General features: G+C 33.7%; 1 protein-coding gene across 2 annotated transcripts in view; it reads left to right on the top strand.

Moving 5' to 3' along the window:
• LOC115883295 (transcription factor sox-2) overlaps window positions 1-26,078 on the top strand; it is a 113,402-nt gene that overhangs the window by 40,045 nt on the left and 47,279 nt on the right. For both annotated transcript variants that reach the window (XM_030901629.1, XM_030901628.1), the window contains exon 3: window positions 10,327-10,521. In XM_030901629.1, coding sequence (XP_030757489.1) covers window positions 10,327-10,521 — 195 coding nt within the window. The remainder of the gene's footprint in view (window positions 1-10,326; window positions 10,522-26,078) is intronic.

Genomic DNA, 26,078 nt, shown 5'->3' with positions numbered 1-26,078 from the left:
ATAACGTACAATGCAAAAGTCTAGGAGTCCATAATTTGAAATTAAAACAAAATGTCAGTATTTTCCTAAAGTGACGTCAAACCATAATTTATGTTAGCTACAGCTTTCTGACCAAAGGGCGTGTCTATGTGTTACATGGTCTAACATAGGAACTGGCCGCGTCCTGCCTAGATGAATGCATCCAGGCCCTTCTGAATAATGTATTTGGACTTACCCGGTTACGCAAACACGGAGTTATGATACGGTTTTCGTTTCGGGTGTCGGTCGAATTTAGGAGCGGACTGTCATTCATATGCAAAACGACCGTTTTTTGTTCTGTTTTAAAATTTATATCGAGTTTTATGAGGTGAGCGCTGACGGTTTATTTTTCGCCCGAGCTTTGAGGGTTTTGTTTTTTTAGCGGGGGAAATTTCCCTCTAAACGTTGTATTGTTAGCTGGGCATTCGTCCAATAGTCCATTATTATGTTTCAATTTGATTGGGGTATAATTTAGAGATGTTACAGACTTAGTTCTGATAATTTAATACAAATACCGGGTTATGTATTGGCTCAGGACATATATATATAATATAGGGTGTCCCAGAAATAAGCGCAAGTATTTTAAGGGGTGGTAGATCTGGCTAAAAGAAACATATTTTCTCTTTATCATTTTTAAAATAAATTGATAATAAGCGAGTTATTTAACTTTGAAAATTTTAAAAAAGAATGGTAACATTTTGAGAGCCGCGGGCAGCAATCGATAATCAGCCCCAAATACCAAGCAATTACCTGGATCTTAGCTTGTTCGACGCACAGTGTTGACACATCGACTAGAAAGATGTAAAAACTTAGACTTAGACTTGGAAAACTCAGATTAAAAGTAAAAAACTTACCTAATATTAGAAAACGGAAAAAGATCGTTGTAATTAGGTTAGGGTGTCGTTTTACCACGTTAATAAAAACTGCAACTCTACACTTAACGTCACTTCAATTCACTGGATTCTTGACAGCACTACACTTAAAAACCCACGTATATTGGCGCACAAATTTATTCATTTGCCATCTGAATTATTTAGGATTATTTTTTCAGAATTTAATATCCTCTGTTGTTCTATCTCACCCCCTTGTTTTTGTAAATAAACACTAAAATAATTAGTATTCCTATTTGAATAATACAAGTATTTTGACAGGCTTACCTTACATTTGTCTATCTTTTGTTAGTTTTATCAGAGATTTACTGTTTTGAGTAAAATTTCAAATGAATTGGATCACCATTGAAACTATAAAAAAGGTTCTTAAACTAGTAAACGTGAATATTTAATAGGAATCTACAATGTTAAAAATAATTAAATTAATTTAAGTATTTTTTTAGTAGAAATTTAACAATGTGAACTTATAACTTATAAAAACATACAGAATGTGGATAACATAGGACGTGGCAACATTGCATCTTCTCAAAGTACTATAAACAAATTTCCGGAAACTGAACAAGCGGCGCTCAAAAGTTTTTCAATATTTTCCGCAAAATGTCAAGAAAGATATATAATTTTCAACATTTTTTTTTCGCAAAAAACCTCATGAGCTCATGTTTCTGTGGTCGAACTATACTACCAGCTAAAATACATGCCCTTGTTTCTGGGACACCCTGTATAGGAAATCCTATGTAAATTTTGTCGTTTCTTAGTTCCCCTATTGATTTTTGAAGAAATGTTTAATAGAACTTTTTAAAGTATTGGATTAGATCAGGTTACCATAGTCTGTCCAACTAGTCAAGGGAGATTTCGGCAGACGACATAAAAAAATAATAGAAAATACTGAAATAAAATACTGAACGAATAGTGAGTTAAGATGACAGCCATAAGTGTCACTGTCACTTTTGTTGGCCATACTATAAAAAAGGAAAACACTAATTATGGCAGTTTATATCAAGAATTCAAATTTTTAAAGATGAATTGAGGAATGGAATGCCAAAGAGAGTAAGTACCAAATTTTTCAATATTAAGTTATTGCATTATAAACGTAATAAATACCATGCTGCATGTCCTAACAAAAGTTACAAGTGCAAGCGTCTATATTTTATTATGTATTTTAAAAGATATTTAAAAAAATTATTATTTGTTTTCAGTTTCAATGTTTTTCTCATTTATCTCAAAAACACAATTTTGGCCACTTACCTCCTTTCGTATTTCCACTCTTAAATTAAAAAAAAATCAAAAATTATATCTTTATATATTTTTTATAATATCTTTTTAAACAGAAATCTCTTTTTCTTATTTAAATATAAATATCATAAACAGATTATTATTTTAGATTTAGTGTTGCTTAATGCCCATTTAATGATTGACAATGCGGTTTTGGCATTAAATGCGTGACCATTGAAAATTACTTAACAATACACAACTAAATAAAGATTTTTACAATCGCGGTTTTGACATATTACACGATCACGCATAACACACTATCGTTTTTCTACATCTAGATTAACGAGTAAGGCCGATAAAAGTCCATTATTTACTATTCAGTATTGTAGGAAGGAAAGGTTCAAATTTATGAACTTTAATGCTTATAAGCAAACGTAAAATAGTGCGAAACACTGGGATTTATATTAAATGCGCTATTTCATATAGTATAAACTACACTTATATTTCACAATGTAGCAGAAAATATGAACGTTTTATTAGAGCAACGCATAAAAGTGTTTCTCGCGATATAAGTGATTTCTTCACAATTATCGCAATCCACTCTATATGAACCCGACTTATTTTTGACGTTCGCGTTTTATCTTTGATATTTAATAACATTTGACTTAAATTGCTTTTAATTACAAAACTAAGGTCATAAATAAATCTGCTGTATATAGTATATAGAGTGGATTGCGATAATTATGATGCTATTGTAGAAATATAGAAACTTAGATACGAATCAAAGAACATATAAAATTTGTTAATAAACTCATACAAAATTCCGCTCTAGCAACGCATTGTGTCCTAAATAGTTCCACAATCAATGTAAATTTAATTAAATTACTGCAATTAGCAGCTCTAGGTACAACTGGAGCAAGGCGCAAGCTGCGCTAGAAGCAATTCTAGACTTGCAATCAATCGTCTGGCTCGTGAAAGATCTGGCCGCTAAGGGTGCCCTAAGATTAAGGGAATCAAATCTGTGGAACCAGACCAACTACGGTCACTCAAGGATATTGCCAGTGATAGGGAAAATCATGGTGAACACAAGTCCATATCTGCTAGACCAGAAAACGGACTATATGCTCACAAAATATGATTTTGGAGAAAAGATCAGGATTCGCATCCCGACAAGAGAAGAATGGGAAAGCAACCGAGTAATGAACACTCAAGAGATAGCAGTCTACACAGATGCCTCCGAAACTTCAGGAGGCACAGGTATATCATCTTCTCAGATGAACTAGACATCCGACGATCTTTAAGGCTATCGGAGGCTGTAATGTTCTACAAGCAGAGTTTTACGCCACAAAGGAAGCGGCTAGTCATATATGAGAAAAAATTGCGGATAGAACAACGGGATATCGTGATATACTTTGACAGGTTGGACGCTTTAAGAAGCATCACCATGCAATCAGTGAGATCGAAAACTGTAATGGAATTCCGAGAAGCACTGTCCTGGCTGCGTCAAGGCGGAGCTACTCTGTGCTGGGTGCTAGGCCACAGCAATGTGGTGGGCAATCAAGAAGCAGACAGACTCGCCAAAGAAGGAGCCAGGGGAGAGGCCGTGGCAGATGACTCATCACTTGTGACGATCAACACAATGAAGGAAACTATAGAAACTACCATCAAGGCCAAGAAACAAGAGACGTGGCAACACCGTGAGGACTGCGCTACAGCTCGAAGACTATGGCCAGTGATAGATAGCAAAAAGACAAAACAACTACTAGAGCACAAAAAGAACCTAGTACGCATAATTGTAGGTGTCGTCACTGGAAACTGCCCAACGGGGTAAACCTCGTGAGATGGAAGATTTCCAACGACGACTGCTGCAGAGAATGCCGAGAGGAAGAAGAAACCATAGAGCACCTACTGTGCCACTGTCCGGCACTGGAATATCGATGCTTTAAAACTTTAGGACAAGGCTTTCTGGAGGGACTAGGGGAAGCAGCAGAAGCCAACATCAGCGACATCGGGAACTTTGCAAAAAGCTGGAAGTGCTTTAACGCAAAATAAGAATGAGAGGAAGGTTTGGTACAACAATAACAGCTATAACCTAATCTAACCTACATATTTAAGTTTACCGATGCTAATGATAATTAAAGTAAATAAACAGTAGACCTATTTGAAATAAACATTTAAAAACGGCTACGCTAATATTAGTGCTATTATCCAACACAAGAAATAAAATCATTTAACTTAGAAATCGCCTGTTTCGGAATAATAGCGTCAGTTCATTCCGCCAAATCTCGTTTTCTCGATAGACGTCGGATTTGCCGAAGCGGGAAAGAAAAGTATAGAGAGGGGGGATGTAGTAGATAGAGAGATGAGAGCGAGAGGGCGACAGTGGAGTTCAAACTGTTCTTTTGTGGCCGACAAACAGTCTCGATTGGAACAATGGGCCGAAAGATGTCTCTTTAGGGCTCCATTGTTGGCCCCGTATTGTCCTCTCGGCGCTGAGAATGGATACTTCAAGTTACATAATTTCTAAGAGATTGTCTTCGCCGATTGCTTTATCTCATTCGGGCGGTGAATCGCGACGGGGGGTGGGGCGCGGAGCTCGCTATCTCTTGTTTTCAGTCCGGTAATGGGCTTTCATTAATCGGCAACCCTGTCGAGGGGGTGAAATAGTGTTGTGACAAGGGTTCCAGGTGCTGTTTAGACTCCAACACAAATATTGTGTATTTTATATGTGCACCTAAAAAAACAACAGAAAATAAAATGTTTAGAACTTAAATTATTATAAAGGATATACCAATAAGAGGTTTCGGATGTTGATAACGAATAAAATAAAACTTTCACGACATACCTAATGCAATGCGTAACTGGAGAGTGTACAATTATACGTGGAACTGAGATATTGATGACTTCTTTGGCAGCACACAATTCTTGTATTGAAATTTTCCGTTACTGCTAAACATGTTATATCTGGAATTATGTTACGAATTATTCGCCTAATTTCTTCTTTCAATTGTTGAATGGTTTGCTGATGGTTTTAGAAAGATTTGCTTTTCACATAGCCCCACAAAAAATAATCTAGCGGCGTCAAGTTGCATGACCTTAGTGGGTAATTTACGTCCCCATTCCCGGAGATAAGCCTCCCTCCAAACTGTGTATGCAATAAATTCAGTGTTTCAACTGCTGCATGATATGTCGCACCATCTTGTTGAAACCACATATCGTCAGTGAAACATGATAACCTGCTAACTCCATTTTTGATTTTAAGCAAATAATACGTTTAATACATCATTTTTACGTACATTTCTTAACGAAATGTTCAGTTTTATTGTTCCCTTGCTATTTTCAAAATCGACATTAGTTTATGGAATTTATTTAAATTTATAACAGGATACTTTTATTTAATTTACCTTCAATAATGTTTAATAAGTAAATATTTATTATTTTATCAAGAAAAATTAAGCAGTAGGTAGGTATCTGTTGGCGATGGCGGAAGATATGTTACTAGTGATTTTATTTTGCGAAGAAAATTGCTTGTTGGCCTGAAGGGTTTATGCCCAAAGATATCCAAATAGAAATTCTCTTGACAAGCGTTCATTTGAAAAACTACTTTTCCTATATCGCAGGGCTGATAGTGCGGTATATGAAAAAACTATTAGGCAGAAACCTGTCATGAAGAAAATGAATTTGCCTTAATTGTTTCTTTTATAAAAAATCCAATATATCTTCAAGTCATCGTAATATAAATAAAGAACTACTTCTTCGTTTTTCTTGATAAAATAATAAATACGTACTTGAACTATTGTAGGTAAATTAAATATAATTAAACTGTTATAAATTTAAATAAAGTCCATAAACTAATGTCGAATTTGAAAAAACATTTTATTCAAAAAATTTTATTCAAAATCTGTCATGTAGGAAACCCTAATATAGTTTGAAATAGAATTTAAATCTGCTTCGACTTGTTTTAAAATATACATAGTGTTGATTTTGAAATAACGAAGTTTTTGTGTAAAATAAATATTTAAAATAAACCAGTAATTTTTGATACCCCTGTATACATTTTAGGAAGCAATCAAATTTTTTAGTAAAGATTATTTCTCTGGCTTAAACGCCAGCACAAGAATTAATTCTGAAAAGTAATATACAGGGTGTTGACAAACATTTTTTTATAGCATGCATATTTAAATATATTTAAATACCTCAAAAACCAAATCTTTTAAACATATTAAACCTTTATAATAAATGCCTTATTTTATGTCAAAGAAGCCAAAAATGAAATAAAACACCGGGTGTTCCATAAGAAAAAATATAACTTTGGTATGTATCTTAGTTCTGACACACCCTGTACATTTGAAAATAATTTTAAATTATGTACATTGACTTCCCACATATACCCATAATTTTTTTTTCTACATCTTTCCGTTTTCGTATAATCAACCGAGGCGAATAAGGTGCACCACCCTGTATATTCGTTGTAAAAAAGTCATCTATATTCGTTGTATTTTGTATTTTTTATGTTTATATTTTTTTGCTATTTTATATCTTTATGTTTTTTTGTATTTTTTGGGATTTTTTTTATACTGAGTTTGGACACGAGTAAATAAATCTCTATCCTGGTGAAATATTTAATGAATTTCAAGAGTAAACTCCACAACGGAAGCCACATTATTTTGTATGCTCGCCAATTAGCACGTTCCCAAATTACTTAACTCACACATTGATTTTTAAACAAAAAAACGAATGACGACCTCACCCAATTCTAACCCCCGTTTACTAACGAGTATCACATCGGGTCTTGTTTGCGCTCCCGTCTCCGCAATAATTCGAAACCAAACAAGCGCTGAATCCTCGGCGCCCTACGGCAAACACCACACTTAGCTACTGCCGTTCGGCCAGATTGAAAAGTCAAATATTTTTCGAAAAAACGATAATTATTGACCCTTACGAGGGTCTCGACGTTGTGAGATGGTTAGCGCCCCCGCGATAATTCTGGGACAATGTGGTGGCGCCTAGGGACGGGTGACAACCACTCGACAATTATTTTCTTAAATATCAAAGTGTACTATATATCAAACTGATATGCAAAACTGATATCTTGTAAAAATATAAATAATAAATAGTCGAGTCCAATTTCACAAAAAGTAAAATGAAAATACTAATTTTCTTCTTAAAAAGTACCATTTTTTAAGCTTTTCAGCGATATAAGCTATAATATGTTTTCTTCGAAAAATTACTGAATTATAGCCAACTCTTATAATTTTTAAACAATTTCACTTAGTCAGCCATGGAAACTAGTTTAATCGTCGTTGCTCTCAGAAATGTGAAGCTGTCACATCCAAACTTTGTAACTTAAATTAAACAAAAATTGTAAATATGAATTTTTCAAATGAAGAAAAGGCCATACATTTTCGAGGATATGTTGACCGGTAAATGTTACGTTTTTTAGAGAACGGTTTTCAAGACATATTAGAAGAGTTAAATTTAGTTATAGCCAATTCTTATCTTTCTTGACTAATTTCACTTAGATTGCATGGTATTCTTATTTTGTTATGATTTATAATATAATAATAGCTCCCGTATATAGCGTTTGACGCCTTTGGAGTAGCAAGGTACAGCTTGTCATACTATAACCGTTCGGTATACAAGGAAGGTAATGTGGCTAGCACTACGCTTCAACTGCCTATTTTTACCTCAGGATTGTGAATCCCAAGTACTCATTTTTTTTTGTTATGATTTATAACTTATACAAAGTCAGAATGTATTATTAAACGGTTCTTTACACTTTACATTACACAAACTAAGACTTAAAAAAATAATATCACTACATACACTTTAAGTTACTTTAGAAAATGTTCAAAAAATCCGCCATTGTTTTGAGTTGCATCTATTTAAAACTGAATTACTACCTATTCTCACAGAAGGACCGGTCGACTTAATTAAACTTCTCTCGTACCGCCACTTCGAGTGCCTCTCTTATTTCATAAGTTTTTTTTGTAAACCTTATTGTTAACCATACCGTATAAAAAAATCGTAAAATGGATAGGTTAGGTGATCGAGGAGGCCCATGCAATTGGTCCACCTCTTCCTATCCCTGAGTTTACATAATTATGATATAAATAATTTTTAACATTTCTTTCATAATTGGGGGAGGGTCATGTTGGAACCACGCTATTGATGCGCGAGTATCTACATGCTTTTCTTCACTTGAAAAATTTATATTTACAATTTTTGTTTATTTTAATTTACAAAGTTTGGATGTGACAGCTTCACATTTCTGAGAGCAACGGCGATTGAACTTGTTTCCATGGCTAACTAAGTGAAATTGTTTAAAAATTATAAGAATTGGCTATAACTCAGTAATTTTTCGAAAAAACATATTTTAGCTTATATCGCTAAAAAGCTTAAAAAATGGCGCTTTTTATGAATGGCTTTTTATAAATGGCAAACTATGGTTTCCATTTTAAAAAATTACAGACTTTAGAAAAAAGTGGAGGATACAATCTCATTAAGGATGTGATTATCTAAAACTTTTATCTGAAAACTTTTTGTCTAAAATAGCTTAATAATGGAATATGGGGACAATATAGGGACAATTTTTAATATAGCCAAAATTTGTTTTTTTCGAAATATCTAGTAAGCCATGAACTTTTTCAAAAATCTGAAAGGCGCATATTTATGACCCCACAAAACTGCAATTCTTTCCCCATTTAACCAAGTCTCTATCTCCAGTAGTTTTCGAGATACCCATAGAGAACATCGTAGGAAACTCACCCTGTATATCAATATAACATAAAACGAAACGTAATTAACTAAATATCATCGTAACAACAGCTATTTTAGAAACGTCTAGGTTTACTTATTTCACTGAGATTTATGAAAAAAAAATCCTTTGCCTCGCATACAGATACCGCCACGTTTTGGAAATAGCTCAAAATAAAACAAAATTGAACAAAAAAATTGGCAACAAAAAACGCAAAAAAAAATCCCCCACACCCTTCTCACGAGTAGTTTTCAGGGGCTTTTAGGAATCGAAAGTAGGTCGAGGCAAACCGAAGTGGGTCAAGACTACTGGAAATAAATCGAAATGCGTCAAAGTTGGGCGACGAAATGCGACGTTGACATGTTTCGGAAGAGTTTTCCGCATAGTGTAGACGCTGTTTAACATTTGCTAAAACGGTTTTTGCTTATTATATCGAAACCACGTTTGTGGGATAAGACAACTTGGGGAGTTTTGCAACTTGACGCCTCAATTTTTTTCTTCATTTCTAACCAGTAACAGCCAATTCTCGTGATAGAAACATCGTCATGTCATTATTGTTTACTGACGTTTACTCTAGTAGAGATGGTTTTAAGTTCTGAAGTAGCGGCTATTGCTGCTTTAATAAAATTGATCATGGCAAAGATCAACTTTTGGACTTAAACTCATATCTGCTAGAGTAACTGCCTAACAGACAATAATATAATATTATATTTCAAAAACAGCGACATTACATAAATCATAAACATTATTTTATAGATTTTTTGACTAGGATCAAAAGAACAAGGGCATTGTTTTAATGTAAAAATACGAAAGAATGTGAGTGTCTTCTTCAAAAGCGAATATCTCAAAAAAAAATAAAGCTATTGAGATGAATCAAAAAACATACTATTGAGGAAAGATACACCTAGGTGGTAGAGGTTTTTAAATTCCTTGCTTTGTTAACGTACTCCACAGGGTGTTCCCTTTAACTTTCACCAAAATATCAACATTTTCTTTCCAATCCTATAATTGACAGATAGCAAGTTTCGTTTTGAATTTAGTAAGAGATACTTAAACTGAAATAATTCATAAAAATCGTCCCACTGGAACAAAATATAATAAACTTTAAAATACATCATAATTATAAGGTGCCCGTTTTTTGTGCCGGTGAGTGTATTATATGGAAGTATTATATCTGATTAAAACTAAACAGAGGTTAAAACGGACATTCTGTAAAAAAATAAAGGCTCTAAATCTATAGAAATAAGAAATAGAATAAAAAACCAAACTTTAACATTTTCTAAAAATAAATACAGCAATGCTATTATACAACGCATCTGACTCCCCTTCCAAACATACAAAGGAATATTCTTAAACATGCAACTTTTCATACGTATATAGAATCGTATCCGGCCTTTTAAGAGGCAAAAGGACTTATTTCGAAAATTTCCATTTCTTTCCATTTTCCAGGCTCCGAATGGAAGCTGCTCACCGAGGACGAGAAAAGGCCCTTTATCGACGAGGCGAAACGACTGAGAGCTCTGCACATGAAAGAGCATCCAGACTACAAATACCGGCCGCGGAGAAAGCCCAAAACCCTGAGGAAGGAAGGCTACCCCTACTCCATACCTTATCCATCTGTGCCGATGGATGCTCTTAGAGCGGGTGAGCATTATTATTTGTATAATAATTATTATACTCAGCACTATTATATATATAATTAGTTGTAAAAATGTATTTAGTAAATGTATATGTTAAAATGTATTCAGTAAGCATACACATAACACTCGTTATAGCCAAGGGTGTCCGCAGGCTGAAATCCAGGGGGGCATATATGTATGAAAAATTAACTAATAATTTAAAGACGATTTAGTTGAAACATATGTACGTAAGTACATAAACAGACGGATAGTATCGACTGACTAGTGAGAAAGAAAAATCTAGGAACTAGTGGGGTTCCAGTCGGAAGGGTTTGGACTAGAATTAATATACTTTGTTAATAGCTTTCGGAATTTATTTATTCAATCCTCAGGACACTGAAATGGAAATACGTGTTACAGAAAAAAGGCTATAAAAGTCAAGTAGAAAGAACTTACTCAACGTGAAAACTAGTATGAGAGTTTTATAAGAAACCCTCAGACCCCACTAGTTCCTAGTTCCTAGATTCTAGAAGTACATCGATATATGATGAACAAGATTTGCGAATATATCTTTACCTAAATAACTAAATAATAAATATTAGATAAACCTATTTGGCCCAAATGAGTTTATCTAATATTTGGGCTAACTGAAATTTACACACTAACAAATACCTATATACCGTAATAATTTTTTAACAAAAAAGTACTATTTACTCTACTTCAGAATTCTTTTTAAAAAGTAGCTGCAATCTTCTAGGATTTAATGCAAATCTGTTGACTACTCCTTCGATAAGTTTTGATTTTTTTTAAAGAAACTTTGGCTCTATGGATGCTCAAAAGGCATATAGCACTAAGTCGATTTTCAGACATAAATCTGAGCCAGGCCTTTACCCTTCGCAAGGTGCTGAAAGACCAAAGTGCTGAAAGACCTCAATCGAGCATGTGGTGGCTGGAAGACTGAGACCTATTTTTATTGCTGTAGAATTTTTTGAAAAAAAAAGTGGTTTCTTCGAACAAATCGAAATAGCTTATGGTGCTATATCATAAGTTTCACTTTTAATTCTGTCCTTCCAAATCTCGAACCAAGTTTCGCCTTCTTGCTTTAAGTTTCCAATGTTGTACGTTTTTATGTATTCGAGAGAGCTGTCAAAATGAGCTTATATTATTAAGTTTTTTCATATTAGTGGGATGCAGAAAGAAAATACAACATTTTCGTCTGAAAACTGGTATTCAGCGACGAAATAATAGAGTCTAAGTTTGGAATATACAAAGATCGACAGTAGTAGGTACTTCTCTGCGGAGTTATATAAGATAATAATTTTAACTATTTTAATACCAGTACCAGATTTCAGGGTGGGGCAAGTGCCCCCTCTTGCCCCCTTGCGGACGCCCTTGTTATAGCTACGAGTATTAAACTCTGTTTCAGTATTTTGAAACGTTTGATAAATATACACACACTACTGAATCCATTGAGTAAGATTCATAAAATAGTCGTGTCTTGATTTGTATAAAAGAAAAAAAATATATTAATGTGCGAAAAAAAAAATGTATTTAAAACTTCTTAATCCGTAATCCGTAATCCGTAATCATAAAATATGTAAACAATGATTCAGTATTGAAAATAAAAAAAAATTCGGACATCCGTAGTCTTTATTTATTTTGATTAACACTACGTTTCGATCAGAAGAATTACTGACCGTAACGTTTAATTATTTTTGTGTTTTATCTGATACAAATTGATAACTAGTTGTTAAAGTTAAACTAATTTGACATCTGTGTTGAATTAACGTCAGACATATCACAGCCATCTAGATTTTACCAAATAATAAAGATCGACTGTCACTAAATCATAAAAATGAAACTATCTAGGAAAATTTTTATTTGTGATGAAGGCAACCCTCATGGTATTTTGAAGAGACATTAATTCTCTATTGAATATCAGAATAATATACTAGGTGTTCCATTTAAAATAAAAGAGTAACTTGCTTTTAAATGTGACCAATGTTCAATATTAATTTTTTCTCACCCTGTATAATTTTTTGGGTCAAGTTTTAATTTCGTTTAGAATACAATGGTTATTTTAACTACATATTAGGCTATAACGGGTAAATTCCAATTTAGGTAGCTTTTATTGAAAAATATGTCAAAAGAAAGTGTTAAATATGTCAAAAATCTTACATTTTACCCATATACTTCTCTAATGAAACTCGCCTTTATTTTTCTCCTCGAATCAGAAAATCAATTGATATATAGGGTGTTCCATTACAAAAAAAACACAACTTTAATGTGTACCTTATTTTGGGACACCCTGTAGAACTTAATCGTAATTTTAAAAAATGCTCTAAACTAATCCACATGTGTTCACAAAATTTTATTTTAATACAAACTGTCTTCTCCTTGGAGCTTCCGCGTCGCATGAGAGGCAGAGGCGCCACACGGTGGGGTATTAGCATGAAAAAGGTGATCGAAATTCGAAAAAGCAAATGTGTTTAAGATTTCCCAAAAAAAGATAAATGATAAGTTAAATCATCTCTGCCATGAATGGCGTTGCTATGGGTGTGTTTAGTTGCATTCATTTGTTTCAACGAAACGTCAAAATTGTTACTTATCACAGATAAGAGGTAAATGGCTAAATTTTATGTTAAAAATTATAAATTGTTGTTGTTCTTGTGCTCTTTTTACGTTTATATTATCGTTTTGATTGAAAATGGCTCAGCAAGCTGCAGGTATGTATTCTACAAAAACGAATTATTTATTTTGATATTCTCTATACTAACGATTTTTTTTGCAACTAAATGTTAGGCGTTCAGAAAATTTGATTAAATTTGTGACATTTTTATTATACTTAGAGATTTAGTTGCGCATTTCGAAGAATTCAGCATATTGTCTATATACGTTTTACTTAGTAAACATTGGGCTTTCATACAGTAAAATAAAATACTGCGACTTTTTGCTATTTTGCAGATAAAATGAGAAAAACATTCTTGGTTTCCTCTAATTTGCCAATCAGTGCTATACTAATGCGAGGTGTAAACCGCGATGGCATTGTTGTGTACAAAGCGATCGCATTAGTGCCATTAGCAGTATAGCACAATTTGGCATTAGTAGCGACTTTAGTGGTATGGGCATTGCTCGCGGATCAGTCGTAGCATTAGTAGTAGTAGTTGCGATATTACTACTGGCACTGACCGTGGAAACACTGGAACAGTGATTTTTCTTTCTTTTTTTAGAATCGACGAATTATCCTTTATTTTGTTCATATTATTTCCTCTTTAATTGAAAATAGCAATAATTTATATAAGGTCTACATAAAAAAATTTCAATTAACTATCAGTGTCAAATATCCCACTGTGCGCCACTCTGTATAGGGCAAATCGAAAAATATCTGATTGAGAAACGGACTACTGTTATTTATTTACTTCAATAAGATGTTTAACCAATCCATGGCATTAATTATAATACTTAAAAATACTGTTTGATCGAAAAAAACCGCGTCAGCGCTTTTTCGATCACGGTATTTATTAATAACAATGTTAACAACTGTCATATAAAATTTTAAAAAGAAAAATAAGAACTCAATCTTGGAAACAATACAGTAATCGGTAGACACATTTTTAGACATTTTATTTTTATACATAGCTAACATAACTCAAAAAACAGATTACTTTTATATAATTTCTGAATTAGCTTTTCTCGTATTTATGACAAATATAATAGCTTTCGTTACTTTATTTCTTATTCCCTTTTACAAAACCCTTTTTGTAAGGCCATTTCGATACAAGTATTGTGATATATCGCTATCGTGCTTCATATAGCATTAAATGGCGAATTCTTTCCATTATAGTCGCAGATACACGAAAAAAAGACGCCATAAATAAATATTTGACGCACAAAATTCCACACTATACGTGTTCCCTTTCACGGAGTGCACGGTAGGACGTTAGCACGCGAGGTCGTTCTTCATTGAAATGTTATTTTTAATCAGATGTTTGTATTTCGATAGGCTGTTAAACAATTCGCTGTGGTGAGTTCATTACTGTTGTTTTATAACAAGTATTTGCGAAAACATCACTTCTACTCCTGATGCAGCTAGATTACACAAAGCTATGGCCAAGAGTGGATCTATCCCCATCATGGCACTTAAGAAATCTGACGGAAGCTACACGGAGGGAGAGAAAGAGAGAGCAAATCTCCTACTTTATACACACTTTCCAGGTAGCATACCTATTGATACTTATGTAGCTCCCACTGAACCTCACAATCCTTGTAGGGAAGATTGGGAAGTGGCAAGCTAGTAATAACAGAACAAAAGCTGAAATGGGCGATCGACACCTTTCAGCCCTATAAAGCAGCAGGAGTGGATGGGATCTTTCCTGCCCTTCTAAAGGAGGGTCAGCAAATAGCTACTCACCATCTACTAAGCATTACAAGAAGCAGTCTAGCGATGGGATATATACCAACCACATGGAGAAGAGCAAAAGTAATCTTCATACCCAAAATAGGCAAAACTGACTGGACAAATCCCAAGTCATTTAGGCCTATTTGTCTCACATCGTTCATACTAAAAACGCTGGAGAAAGTAGTTGACAACCATATTGGAGAAAATCATCTAAAGGTTAAACCACTGCATGATAGTCAGCATGCATATAGAACGGGCAGATCCACAGAAACTGCTCTGTACCAATTAACGGAGCTAATACAGACAAGTCTGGATAGCAAAGAAACAGCAATTTGTGCCTTCTTGGATATTGCGGGGGCGTTTGACAATATACCACATAAGGTGGTCAGGCGATCTCTAGAAACAAGAGGGGTGAACAGAACTATTATTCGCTGGTTTTGGGAAATGCTGTCAACACGAACAGCAGAGGCTCAGATGGGCACCAAAACTGTAGCTGTTAAAACAACGCAAGGAACTCCACAAGGTGGAGTAACCTCCCCTTTGCTGTGGAGCTTGGTGGTGGATGAACTACTAGATGAATTAACTCTAGCGGGAATACACTGCATTGGGTATGCAGATGACATAGTCATGATCGCTCGGGGGAAACATGAAGGCACCTTGTGTGATATTATCCAAAGAGGACTCCGTATCACTGAGAGATGGTGTAGGACTGTCGGGCTGAGTATCAACTCAGACAAAACCGCGATAGTGCCATTCACCAGAAGGCGAAGTCTGAAAAACTTGAAAAGAATCCAACTAGATGGAAAGGAAATACTGCCAACACAGGAAGTTAAATACCTGGGAATAACCCTGGACAGTAAACTCCTGTGGAACAGGCATATTAAGAACACTACCAGCAAAGCCATAAAGGCTCTCATGATATGCAGAAGACTGGCCGGAAATAGATGGGGCTGCTCCCCTAACATTTTGCGCTGGATGTATACCATGATAGTAAGACCCATGATTACTTATGGAGCAGTTGCCTGGTACACAAAACTAGAGCAACGGACGGCAAGGCTAAACCTATGCAAAGTCCAGAGACTAGCATGTGTGTGCATCACAGGAGCCATGAGAACCTGTCCAACAGCAGCAATGGAGGTCATTCTAGATCTAACACCACTGCACATTGTCATTGGTAGATATGCCAATGCGACAATGATTAGAATGGTCACTAACGGAATTAGTACTGGGAGAATTGTCAGATCAGGGGCTTGGAACACCCTCAAAAAGGAAATACCACTTCTGCAACTCCCAATGGACGATATGCCAAGAAGTACAACTTTGACAAACATGTCAATGTAGTATTGAGCAATAAGAAGGATTGGAAGAGCGAAACGCTTGCCCAGCAGTTAAAAGACCATACCATAACTTGGTATACTGATGCTTCCAAAACCAATACGGGAACAGGGATCGGAGTGTTTGCGCCGAGAGCTAATTACTCCGAACCAATGGGCACTTACCCTAGTATCCTACAGGCAGAAATCTACGCTATCGAGAGATGCGTACAACTTATCTTAGATAGGAACTATCGGAAACAAGAAATAGCCATCTTATCTGATAGTCAAGCAGCGTTAAAGGCGATCAACTCAGTATCAATCGATTTGAAATTGGTCAAAGAATGCATAGAGAAGCTGAATAAATTAGGCAAAGAAAACAAAGTCCTCCTACACTGGGTGCCTGCTCACCAAGGGATAGAAGGCAATGAAAAAGCAAATAATCTAGCTAGGAAAGGAGCGAACACTCCACTAACTGGACCAGAACCGTTCTGCTTTCCAAGTGGTAACCAACTCAAGGCGGAACTCAAGAACTTGGAAGATTCCATCCGCAACCTGGAATGGAAATCTTGCAATGGTCTAGGACACTCGAAGAAGTTTCTGAGGGCTTATGATCAAGAAAAATCACAGATCTTCCTGGGTCTGAGTAAGAACAATCTTCGGATTGTCACGGGGTTTTTAACAGGACAATGTCTCCTCAATGAACACCTCAGTAGATTGAAACTAAGAAGAAACGGCGAATGCAGATTCTGTGGGGAAGATGGTGAAACACCAGTACACCTCATCACTGAGTGCGCCGAGACGACAACCATTCGTGCCATGAATTTTGGTACGACTGATATTGGAGATGGAGAACTACCCTCTATAAAACCGTCCCAGATACTGGCTTTTGTCAAAGCCCTGGGACTGTATGATGAGTTATGATTCAAGAAAGGGGGACACAATGGATCTGTAAGGTCGAAGTGATTAACCCCCCTCCCACTCATTCTAAATTCATTCTAAACAAGTATTTCCCATAAAACAAAACACTTGAAACCTAAAACAAGTTTTCTGTTGATTATTTACTGGATTACGACCAGCAAATAAAGAAAAGCAATCAATATAAAAAAAAATAGTAGAAACTTACCAAATCAACCCCACCAAATAACCAACCTAACCAACTCCTGCAAATTAGCAACCTGACCAACCCAATAAAAAAGAGTGAAACTAAGAGCTCTTTCAGACGAGGATACTGTATGCGAGATTCTGTATACGGAATAAAGAATTACAGTCGAATACTATCGAGATACTCTTTTGGCATACTTTTTTTTAGGTACAAAATAATATTCTAGTTTAAAACAAATTTCAGTGCGGTGCAGTCGTATTATTGTATTATATATAAAAGGAATATTGAAGAGTGCGTTCTGCTGTGGCATATATCGTATCCCATAGCCAAGAATTTGGCTCTACCAAGCTTATAAATTTTTCATTATCGAAAGCGGCACGATTCATGGTTCTCTTCTTTATTGTTCGAACTCACTCTCACTACTGAATTATTAGCTTTGTTCGGGTTCTTGTTATTACCGTTTCTGAACCGTCCTAGAACTCTGCAGCGCATGCGCAAATGAAATAATGTCTTCATATTTCCTTCTGCGCATACGCATCACAGTTCTAGGACGGTTCAGAATCGGTGATAACAAGAACTCGAACAAAGCTATAATTTTACTATAATAAACCTACAATAAATATTCTGTTCGCCTGTGAAATCGAACTTTTAGTATCGCAAAAGTATGCAAGTCTGAACAGGTCCATAAGCTACTATGATTATTCTGTATCTCGGATACCCCTTCGTCGCCGGGCGGCTGAAAATTCCACATTCAAAAATTCGGCCGCGCGATACTGTATGCGTCGCCGAATGCCATGTGTAAGATTGGTAAGGTACAATTTAACTACATGCTTTTTCTGTATCTGAGATAGGCGCGTCTGGGATACAGCGTCCTCGTCTGAAAGAGGTCTAATGCAATCAAATCACGCCATAAGCACGGTATAAGTGTTTTTTGAGTGCGTATTAACGTTGATTCTCACTATACAGGGTGTCCCAATATTTCGTGGACATTGGCAAACCAAACCAAACTACTACGTATTTTTGGAATCAAAATAAGTTTATTGGACACAATTTACCTCCATACAAAAGCGCTTCGTTTGTCCGCTAGAGGGCATCAAACTTTAAAAACATAAACACATTTTTTCAGATATTTGAAGAACCATTAGTCCGATTTGAATGAAATTTTGGATGTTTATGTTTTGCGAAGTGCTTTAACATTTGGCTTTCACAAAAACCAAGAAATTTTACGGGAAAGGCGAAATGTACCCCCACCCCTACATAAATTTTGGTATAAATTTTTTATTTGTTTGTAATAAGAAGAAAGTATCGGATACCGGAAGGTATAGTGAGAATCAACCTTTATCCGCTTTTAGATATAATAACCTCAACAACCAGGAACTTGGAACGCTCTGACAACACATCATTAAATGTCAATCAGGAAATAAATATGTCAACTTCAATTTTGAACAATTTTTACATTTTCATTCTGTATATTTGTTAAAATTAACTAGCTAATAAAAGATACAGTGCAAGCACGTATTGCACAGTTATTTGACAGAGTCATCCATAAATCAAAATTGAAAAATTGAGAATTGAAGAGAAGGAAAAACCTTTACTGTTTGTTAATGAATTTCAGTGTATTCTACTAGATGATTTTTAACAACATTTTATAACAGAATTCTACTATGCTACATAATATTATCCTGTTTTCTAACATGCTCTTCGAATATTTTTAATTTCAATATACCTACAATACAGGACAAATTTTTTTTTTTTTTTACATAAGTATGAAGTATTTTTGTTCGCTGTATAAAAAATATATACAAAATTTTTGCACATAATTATCACCTATTCTGGATTATTTATATGTATTTTGCATCAGCATTATTTATTAGCAAAATTTTTAATATCATACCAAATATTTGATAACAAAATTAAAGAAACTTTTTTATTTCCATTTGTGTTTCTGTATATGTAGTATATGATTTATTGATTATACGCCTACTAAAAATATTAGATAAATAAAAACGAATATCAAACCCGAATAGCGTGTTTCCTTAAAGTTAACCTTTAATATTTCCAAAAAAAAAACGTATAATAGTGATTATTTTATTCTAATTTAATTTTCGTCCAATAGGAGCGGTGTTGATTACAAAAGGTTTTTTTAATCTCATATTGGATGGATTTGCGGCAGCCGGTAACAGAGGAGGATTATGCAAATAGGGAAAAGTAATGGAATGAAAGGGTATTTTGTTTTATTTTCATAGTGTCGACGTATTCCATATAGAACAGGATTATTTTTGTGTTTTAAAATTAGGAAGTTCCTATTTTTTTTTTCTTTTTTTAACCTTAATATTTAGGGAATATATTTTTCTTTCCCTTAAACATTTTATTTTCTTTCACCTGTTATACCAGATGTTCCAAATTCGACTCTTTCCATTGGGGTTGCAAAAATGGTAAGAGATTACACACAGGGTGGCTAAAGTTGGGAAAAATTTGCCCGTCGATGAACCCACTGACATTTTGTTGAATAATTGAACTTGTCATTTCATTCAATTGTATTCAGGAAACTTCTCCAGCATATTTTGCAGATAAAAATAGGTAAAAAAGTTCGTATAAATCTGTGTCCTCAAATGGTTCGTTTTGGAGATACAGGGTGTAGAAGATTAATTTTTATTTTGGTTTTCCCAAATAATTTCTGAACTATAGCCGACGTTTCGATAAAAATTGGTGTCTGGGTGTTTTTTGACCTTAGAAATTTGATTTCGATGTCAATATTACTCCTATTGATAGGGGCGCCGCCTACATTATTTACTTTAACTGTTTTGAAGAGTAATAACTTTTCGTCCGTACCTGTATAAAATTACATAGTGAAAATTGTACTTTCCCGTGATTTTTTACGTAAAAAATTTCTCTTGGTAAAAATCTCTACGAGCAAAGTAATCATTCTCAAGATATTTAGAATGGAAATAATCAACACATGTCATTATTGACAAAAAATAAACATATTGAGTAGATAGTAATTTGACTGAAAATAATGATAAACTTGGGAACTTTTTAGTTTTTTTTAAATTAATCATAAATTTTCCTACGCAAAATTGCGATAAAACAGTTTCCGTTGAGCTTTTGGCGCAAAAACATTCTAAATTTATTATTTCAGTTTAATATCTATTTAATCAACATGTTATGTCAATGATGACAGGTATTGATAATTTCGATTCCAAATATCTCGAGAAAAGACCTTTTTTGCGTAAAAAACGTCTTAAATATATTTTTTTTACTCAGTAATTTTATACAGGTACGGACGAAAACTTATTACTCTTCAAACCAGTTAAAAAATAGGTTATTAATGCCCTCTACAAGTAGGAGTCATTGACATCAAAATCAAATTTCTTATGTCGAAAAACTCCCAGACACCGATTTCCATCCAAATATCAACGTAACTTCAAAAATTATTTGAAAAAAATCGAAATAAAAATGAAATTTCTACACCCTGTATCTCCGAAACTAAGAATTTTAGGACATGCATTTATACGAACTTTTTATACATATTTTTATCTGCAGAATATGCTGCCGAAGTTTTCCGAATACAGTTCGGACCACCCTGTATAATAGCAGAACGAAGACGATGCAATATATGCAGGAAAATAAGAAAAAAAATATAGCCACCTAAGTTTGGATTAAAAAAAACAGTGCGTGCACTATGTGCGCATATTTGAAGTGAAACTTCTTACTATCAGCTATTAAATTGAAGGATATATAATATATATTTTTTTATGAATGCTTTTTATAAACTTCATAAAAATTAGAGTTAATATAAAACCGTATACCTACTATTCTAGCTCTATAATTTTATGTTTTTTTTTAATTTTATTGAACAAAATTAAAACACTAAATCACCACAATACACCAAAACACTTTTACTTTTACACTGGACGCGCGTTTCGCTAACCATGTTAGCATCATCAGCAGATGATTATAAACTATTTTTTTCTGCTACAAATGCAAAACTGTAAAACTGCTACTAACCAACAATTTGTTTTGTGTGGTCTGTGGTCTGTTTTTGTTTAAACGCTTTGTTATTAATTATTTAATTATTCATGTTGAGGATTCATTTTTAAATTAATGTTGATCATTAAGCAACCAGTAAACTCATAGAATATGTATTTCTTTTGTATAATCAAAATTGCCACTCTAAGTTTTACATAACCAAATTGTCACTCTAAATCGCTGTCATTTTAGACAGATGTCACTTGTCTTGTCATTATTCAATTAATTATTCGAATTCTCAGAATGTTGTTAACAAAAGTTTCATCTTAAAATAAAATTTTAATCAATCACATTTGTTTATCTCCATCATTTACCGGAATAATAATACAGCAATTACAGCACAATTACAAACAATTCATTATTTATAGTGATTTACAGTAATTTTATTAAATTATACGAATATTCTTGTTAATTATTGGTTTGAAATATATATGAAGTGTCCTCCAATGAAAGTACGAGTTACTAACTCCAAATTCTAATTCTGAGCTGGCAAATGAGCTAGATGCTTTACCTAGGCCGTTATTCAGAAGCTACAAATCTATCTATGAAAATATGCATGAAAATTTACATCCTAGCAGACAACCAGACCCAATGACTAAAGAATCCAAGAACAAATAACACCCGAGAGCAAATTGTGACGATGTCACCAAACAGTGCCGTGGCACATATTTTTCTTAACCTAGCTGTTTGAAGCAATATTTATATGTTTTGATAATTGTTTTGACTACGCCTATGGTGTATCATCCTAATTAATTACGAAAAAAACGTATTAAAATGTTAACAAAAGGTATAAAACTAGTATCGACGTATAGCACATATCAAGTACATATAGATGTTAATTGAAATTGAAGAATAATAATCGAATTCAATAAGAAAACGCTAAAAAGTTGGAGTGGACTGTTTATTTACCTATGAAACGTACCTCCTGGCTCTTTCTTATCGCTGCTGCTTTTAACTAACTAATCACCATTGTAATAAAGTTTATACAAAGTTTACTACACACAAACTATTAAAAATCGCTAAAATTGCCGCTGGTGACCAAATGATGACTCATTGTTTGCCACCAAAACAAAAAAAAAGGTCACAAATTCTGCTGCAGCCCGTATAGGGGCGTTACATGTCCTTATATTCTTTAGTCATTGATCAGACCATTGGTACACATTAAAGTTGGTACAGTATCAAATTTATTATAGTAGGTTTCTTCGCCGCGTATGGCACAAATTGTTACCCAGTGTTGCCACTAGCGTATTTTTTTATCGGGGTAAATGGATTTTTACCCCCAACGCGCGTAAAGAAGTTTCGTTTAAAAAGGATAAGAAAGACTAGAAAAAGAAAGACAAAATGGCGATCAAAATGTCCGTCATAAGGCTTGCTCCGTCGACAGGCACACAAAAATAATAGAATTTTAATACCAAAGATGGCTATCTTTCATTCAAATAAACCCAAAAATGTTTTCTACTCTATCGATAAAATATCATTAAAACCGAAACTCGTTCGTCTTAATTTCCGATTCTCGAAAATATTCCAAAACGAATTTCACCCTGAACGAACGGAACAAAAACAAACAATTCCGTAACAGTGAAAGAAAAGATAAAGGAAAAAGAGATTGAAGCCCCAGGTGTCATTATTATCCTCCTCATTCGTTAAATTGAACATTTCGGTTGCCGAGCGAGTCGTCTTTTCTCTTTTTTTCCGGAACAAGAGTACGAAACCGTCTGTCTCTCTGAATGCAAAGCGAGAATACAATCCTGCCATTGTCAGGTCTCGAATCGATATTCCATTGAAATCTGATTTTTGTCTATTTTTCTCGCTGTACGTATATACGTCTGTGCTTCAGGTAGTCGAGCGGATTTTGGCTTTTGTTGGCGATGGGAACCGACCCCACGTCATCGCCGTGTACAAATATTGTGTTTTTCTTTAATATCGATCACGTAACAGTCAATCTAATGCTCTATATTCATCCCCACGTAATTCCTATCGAGGATATAGGCAGACCCTAGAATCGGATTTGATTCGTCATCTTACTGTCACATTCTTCTTCATTCTGGGATTCTTTTATAAATGGACTCTAATACAAACTTATATAAACAAAATAATGATTAAAAGTCCATGTACCTACCTACTATTTCGCTCCATCAAAATGAAAATATATACAGAAATAAAAATACAATAATTTATATTGAACAAACTTCTACTGTTCTTAAAGAACGGATTAATAGACACATATTAGTGGTCCTAGATTGGGTAAACGTAGTTGTGCATTATCAGAACATGTGATCGATACAAAACACAATGTTGATTTTAAAAATGCAAAAATGTTGGATACTGAATTTAATACTATTAAAATACTTTTTTCTTGAAATGGTAGAAACTACTGACAATTGTATGAACACAAGAAAAGAAAGGATCTTAGTAAAATTCTTCTTTCTTACTCTTTTTTATTAAAAATAAAAATTATATTTAAAATTTACTGTTTTCTTTTATTATTTTTCAATTTATTTGTAACTTGTGATTAACCTTATATATTTTTACATGTAATTTATTAATAATTAAATTTTACTTATCTATGTCAAACTTTTTTAGAAATGTTTAATAATGTAATAAATAATGTGTATATTGTGAATGTTTAGGGAGTTTTTTAACGTTTTTGAAAATCTTAATGCATTTCTTCGATTTGGATTGTGATATATATTTGTTTTTAAAATTAAACTATTTACACGTAAGTTTATAAAATATTTTACCGTGATGATGATATCAAAAATGGCGTCCAGTTGGCTTGGAAATGAACATCCATGACATTGCCCATATAATTTTACATATGAAATGACAGCGATCTTCATTTCATAGCCATTGCTGACGCCGTTTTTTCGATCATACAGTATTATATTATGTTGATTATTGTAATATTTTGTAGCCTTGAAAAAGAAAATAAAATTTCCGAAAGCTTGGCGTATGTAAGAAATTGTTTAATATTTTTGCCTTCAGACCACTAACCCCAAGTTTTTTGTTACAAATGATAGGTCAAGACGGATTTTTTTTATTTTTTCAATATAAAATAATTAAATGGGAATTTATCTTTAAACTTTCATTTTTTTTTCAAAAATGTCACAGTTTAGTTTTCCCTTATAATGAGAAAAATAAAATTGAAATAATTAAAATTATATAACGGGATAAAACCAAATTCAAATACATCATCATTGTATAGAACAACAATAACAAAGAGCAAAATCTTGAGCAGGCATTAAAAGGGATTAATAAAAAGATCAAGTTCTTAGTAATAATATAGAGGCTTTGTTTAGTGGTTAGCATTATCGGTAATGGCCTCACCAAGGCTGTTTTCAAAGAAATAAGGACTAATGGAACCGCCATGCCAGACCAAAATCCGTACCAAACAGTGACTTTTTGTGGATGTAGGGTCACCGGGTGAACCTGGTATGGGTTACTCCATTTATTTTATAATTTTGCTTGTTAACTAAGTCATTTATCAAAAGATGTGCCTCGTCGCTGAAGATTATTTTTCGGCCATAATTAGGGTCCTCTTCCAAATGCTCTGAAGCCAAGTTGGCAATCAAACGGCGTTGCCTATGATTATTGATTTATCCAATATAATTTTTTGATAATGAGTACATTTATATCCAGGCTTAAATATAAATCGAGAATCTCCAAAACCATAATTAAGCTTACTGGTCAATACTTCCGTATCAAAATCAAAATGAAAATGAAATCATAACAAAACATGAAATTCAGTTATTTTAATTTACCTGTGTTCGTATATTCTATTTCAGTTGCCATAATATGCTATGCCAATTACTTTAATAACTATTTTTATTTGCAAAGTGCCCATTACAACAGTCAGTAAAATAAATAGATAGAAAATGTGGTGATTTAGAAACTCTATCTCTGTCTGTTTTGTTTTTCTGCCCGTAATATGCAATCGTGGTTCAACAAATATAATATAATTTAGAAAAAAAGTTGAAAATTTATTTCTTTTTTACTCTAGAAGCCATAGTAATAATAATAATTAGTTCATTTATCTACTGATTACTTCAGTTTAAAAATGGAATAAGCATCATTGTTGGAGGGAATAAATGCAAAACTTACTGAAATATTTTAAATTCAGTAAGAACCAAAATTTTGCAAATTCCTAAGAAAATTAAAAAAAACATCTTGCCAGTGAAAATAATATAATGATAACAATCACTTTTTTTTCTAGAAAAATTATAATTTTATATTGCTATACGCAATACAACCATATTAAAATATTTTCAATTCAATATCAATAAAAATAAAGCACATGCTAATACTAAAAGTATTAGTATCGTCCACGTAGTAAATGCCTCAAAACTAAGAAGGAACTACATTTTGAAGTAGATACTTGTAAATTTTCGCGACCCTACTACACTGAGTAGTACTGTTGTGGAAATTACTTAAGTATTTACTACACCTTGGAGCACCGACTTCTTTACAGTAAAAACTTCAATTTCAAGAAGAAATTGTAGTATTTACTTGGCTTTAGGGTAGTAGGGTTAATAGCAGCTTCATTTCGCAGACTACGGTTTTAGTTTTGTTTAAAAAATGGATATAACACGCAAAAGAAAAATATACAGTGCCAGACGACATCTCATTAATGATGATTTGTACCATCAAATATTTCGATAGTAGCTGAAGTTAAGGTATAACTCGGCAATTATGTTTTAATTCGGTTTTTGTAGATTTAATAAGGAAAACGTATCTTA

Source organism: Sitophilus oryzae, unplaced genomic scaffold (assembly GCF_002938485.1).
Source record: "Sitophilus oryzae breed Bouriz unplaced genomic scaffold, Soryzae_2.0 scaffold_1869_pilon_pilon, whole genome shotgun sequence".
In the NCBI taxonomy this organism is placed as follows: Eukaryota; Metazoa; Arthropoda; class Insecta; order Coleoptera; family Curculionidae; genus Sitophilus; species Sitophilus oryzae.
The sequence above is the reverse complement of the archived record's forward strand: the minus strand, read 5'-3'. Positions and strand labels throughout refer to the sequence as shown.